Source organism: Austrofundulus limnaeus, unplaced genomic scaffold (genome assembly GCF_001266775.1).
Source record: "Austrofundulus limnaeus strain Quisiro unplaced genomic scaffold, Austrofundulus_limnaeus-1.0 Scaffold58, whole genome shotgun sequence".
NCBI lineage: Eukaryota > Metazoa > Chordata > Actinopteri > Cyprinodontiformes > Rivulidae > Austrofundulus > Austrofundulus limnaeus.
This window is the reverse complement of record NW_013952460.1, coordinates 1,010,366-1,014,181: the sequence shown is the minus strand read 5'-3', so window position 1 is coordinate 1,014,181 and position 3,816 is coordinate 1,010,366. Positions and strand designations below refer to the sequence as shown.

General features: G+C 47.9%; 1 protein-coding gene across 5 annotated transcripts in view; it reads left to right on the top strand.

Moving 5' to 3' along the window:
• foxp1b (forkhead box P1b) overlaps positions 1-3,809 on the top strand; it is a 230,273-nt gene extending 226,464 nt beyond the window's left edge. For 4 of the 5 annotated variants that reach the window (XM_014009467.1, XM_014009470.1, XM_014009468.1 and 1 more), the window contains 3 exons: positions 326-395; positions 590-756; positions 3,214-3,352. In XM_014009467.1, the coding sequence (XP_013864921.1) occupies positions 326-395; positions 590-756; positions 3,214-3,352 (376 nt within the window). Of the gene's footprint in view, positions 1-325; positions 396-589; positions 757-3,213 lie in introns of all 5 variants that reach the window. The other variant, XM_014009469.1, reaches the window with a different exon arrangement.
• Positions 3,810-3,816: the final 7 nt, after the last annotated feature.

Sequence of the window (3,816 nt, the reverse complement as noted above, 5' to 3'; positions counted from 1 at the left end):
CCCCCCCACCCCCGCTGCCCTTCCTCCTTCCCACTGCTGCTATCAGGCTTTTTGTGTTAAGCTCATCATCCATCACGCTCTCATCTGCCTCCATCACCCTGTTCTTCCTTCCCATGAAATGCAAAGCGTTGAAAACAGTTGTGTGGTATCGTAGAGTGATAGAACATCTTAGAACTATAGCCTTAATATCCACATTACTACACCCGTAAATTTGTTTAGTTCAAAGTGCATTGATTTCTTTTTATGAAATCGGATCCTGTATGTGAGGAATGCATGCTAGGTGAGACACGAGTCTGCGGTTGTAACTTAATTGTTCTGTTTGCAGAAGTCCGGCCCTCGTGAAGAACATTCAGACTAGCCTGGGCTATGGTCCAGCTCTCTCTGCTGCCTTCCAGGTAAAAATAAGAACTGACTTCATCATCCCAACTTTRAAAGACATTTTAAAAAAGTCTTTCTCTGCGTCTCCTACGCCCGGTCACATGAGCTCTGTTTTTGGGGGCTTGATGTTCTGCTTTGAGCAGAGTGACGGGCAGCCGAGAAAACGCCGACAGCTTTCTTCACATTTAATGCCTCGGGCTTTGCTTTTCAGGCTTCAATGGCAGAAAACAACATACCTCTATACACTACTGCTTCCATTGGAAGTCCCACACTCAACTCCCTGGCCAACGCCATCCGCGAGGAGATAAATGGAGCGATGGACCATGGAAACAGCAACGGGAGTGACAGCAGCCCGGGACGCTCGCCCCTGTCAGCTATGTGAGTGGTTTTCTTTCACCGCAAAATAGATTTTAAAGAAAAGAAAAGAAAGTTTGCTGCAGATGAAAAGAACATTTCATTGTCTGATGTGTGGCATTAGATCAGACAGAAATCTTGTCAGAGGAACAATAAACAAGACAGAGTGATGAAATTGGAGTGGTGTCGGGTCATGGTCAGTGCTGCAGGCCTCCCTGTAGGAAAGGAAACTCCACCTTCTCAAAGCCTCCAGAACCAGTCCAGCCAGGAAGAGAAGACAGGAGCCCCTGTGTTGTTTTAACAGCCAGTTTATGAACTCTGCTTTATGTGTCTGACTGGTTGTCAGAGCCCCACCATAATCAGCATTCCAGTTTGTTAAAATATTTAGAAAAACTCTGAACGCAGAGTGACAGAGCCTCTGGCTCCGACRCACTGCAACATGAGTCGCAACACATTCAGAAACGCCTCTGAGCCTCAGAAAGAACAACAACACAAAAGCATAATTAGTCTGGAGAACATCATCCAAGATTGTCTTGTAGGAAAGTTGCGGTGGGCCTGGAAACCACAGCTCCCCCGTTCACTTGTTGTAKAGGAGTGTCTGCTAAGTTGTTTGAAGCCTAAAATAATACCGCACACGCTGCATCGCTTCCAGATGTGGGGCCCGATGAGCAGCGCTGTTAGACTACAGGATGGCCTTCAGAAATGTATGCTTTGGGGTAAATTCTGCTTACAAAAAGAGAAAAGTGAGAGAGAAAGGTGTCGCACTCAGCTTCTGGCCAAATCGAGCGAAGTGCCATCTCTCATCCCTGTTCCACAGCTCTGAGCGAGGCTGTGGAACAGGAAGGGCAGAGACAGGATGGGTGTGCTGGCCTGAAGGCAGCCTGCTTCTCCCTCTGCTGCTATCTTTAGGCTGATCCAGCTAACACTTTCTGCTCCCTGATGATGTCWATAAGCTTTGTGCAAGAACAAAATGAGTTCAGTCTGTTTTCTTTTGCTTTTAAAGAACATCATCCCCGCATTAACAAAGTATATTTAAAGCCCGACGCTTAGAGATCATCTGATGCAACCAACGGTGCAACGCTCAGAAAATACGATGCTCAGATAGCACCATGTGTTTTCCACATGTGCCGGTGTGCTGCTGACAGAACACACRCTTTCCTCAGTATGAAAACCAGAGCACTTTCCTTAAACAACCAGATGAAAAAAAAAATCCAGAGAAGCCTAATTATCAGCAAAGTGTAAAATCAGCATGCTGTTCAATAGCATAATAATAACAATTTCATGTCTGCCCTGCAGCCACAGAGTCAGACCTCAGGCTACGGCACTTGTGGAGTTACTTTGATGTGAAAATGATGGAAAAGCTGACTTTACTTTTCCCCTCCTTTTTTCATAATTTACACCTAAATATGTCAGCTCATTTGCATATGAGTGCCTCCATCACAATAGCTACAAATTGCACAAGACATCCCAGTGTGGAGGAAAATCAAATGTGGGCTTTTGTGAGGAAGAAAGTGCCAGTTGTCCCTTGTTGTTGTAGTAAATGAGCCCGGTGCCTCTTCCTGACACCACTCTGCCTCCACCACAGCAGCCTGGCACCGCAGGTTAGAGCAGCCAGCCCCCTGCAGCTGCTCAGACMCCCCCACTACCTCCGCCAGGCCTGCTCTTCCTCGCTGCTTTATTCCTGCTCTGTTTCTGTAATGAGAAATTTGGCAGATCTCATCTCTTCAGTGTCTCTTTTGCCCAGGCTGTGAGTGGAGGAGGAGGAGGAGGAGGAGGAGGGCGGTTCATGTTTTTGCCTTGTTTACAAGTGACAGCGTTATTATTCTCATAAGGGCTCTGTTTCTTATCGCGGTGTTGTGCCGAGTGCGCCGCCGCCTCTCCTCTCGCGCCTCGGCTGCCAGCTCTTTTCTGCCTTTATTGACACTTGCTTGAAAATATGCATTAATTCTGGAGTTTAAAGCCTGCATGCCGGGTGTCTGGTTGCTGTGTTTGCTTGAAGTTGATTAATGATAGAAGCCGGCTCGGGGTCGTCCTCTGGAGACCCGCCTCGCAGGTTGTGCATGTTAACGAGCAGGAAGGGGAACACACAGTGCGCCGCTGATCCTCCGCCACCAGGAGGCTGACAACAGCAGAGTCCATGCGCTCCTCTCCTCATCTCACGTTGTTAATCTTCCTCATTTATCAATTCTAAGTGAATACCCTGTTGTCAGTTGCCATGAAAATAAAAAAAACAAAGCCCGCAGCTTTTTCAGGATTGGAATACCTCAAAAGAAAGCTGAAATTATCATCGGGACCAGCAAGGTTCGCTCTTACCATCTGAACCCAGCCAGACGTTTGTTTTTGTTCCTCTTCCTTTTTAAAACAGAACCAGCACACGTATCGCTCTGTGCCTCTGCCTCTCTCAAACCTTCGAACCCATCGTCAGAAAAGTTCAGGAACTAGTCAGGTCTTTATTTTATTTATTTATGTTTTTGTCTCCAGGCATCACATCAGCGTTAAGGAGGAACCACTGGACCCCGAGGACCACGACGGGCCCCTCTCTTTGGTCACGACGGCCAATCACAGTCCAGATTTTGACCACCACAGAGATTACGACGACGACCACGATGACATGCTGTAGGCCCCGCCCCCCTCCCAGCCTCAGAGGCTGAGCCAGTGTGGATCATCTGGGAGACAGGATTGTCCGCAGAAAGCACTGAACTGACGTCTCAGCCACTGATGACAGCTGTCAGATGTCTCCAAGCTGACTTTTTTTAGTGCCATTACAAAAGAACACACGAGAGAGAAAAGAAAGAAATAAAAAAGGCAGAAAACCCCCTCCTCCCCCCCCCAGACGAGGGGTCCTTTTTGGATTTCTTTTTACTTTTGATTCAAGTATCACTTAAAAAGTGAAAACAAACTGAGTGTGTTGGACGGCTGGGGTCGTGACGCGTTCAGGGTCAGACCCTCGCTGTGCAGCCGCCACAGACTGCCTTCAGCAGACTGCAGGAGGGGTCCTGAGCCCCCCCCACCCAACCCTCTGACACCATGAACTGAAGACGAGACTTTTCATTTACACCGTGTGTGTGTGTGTGTGTGTGTGTG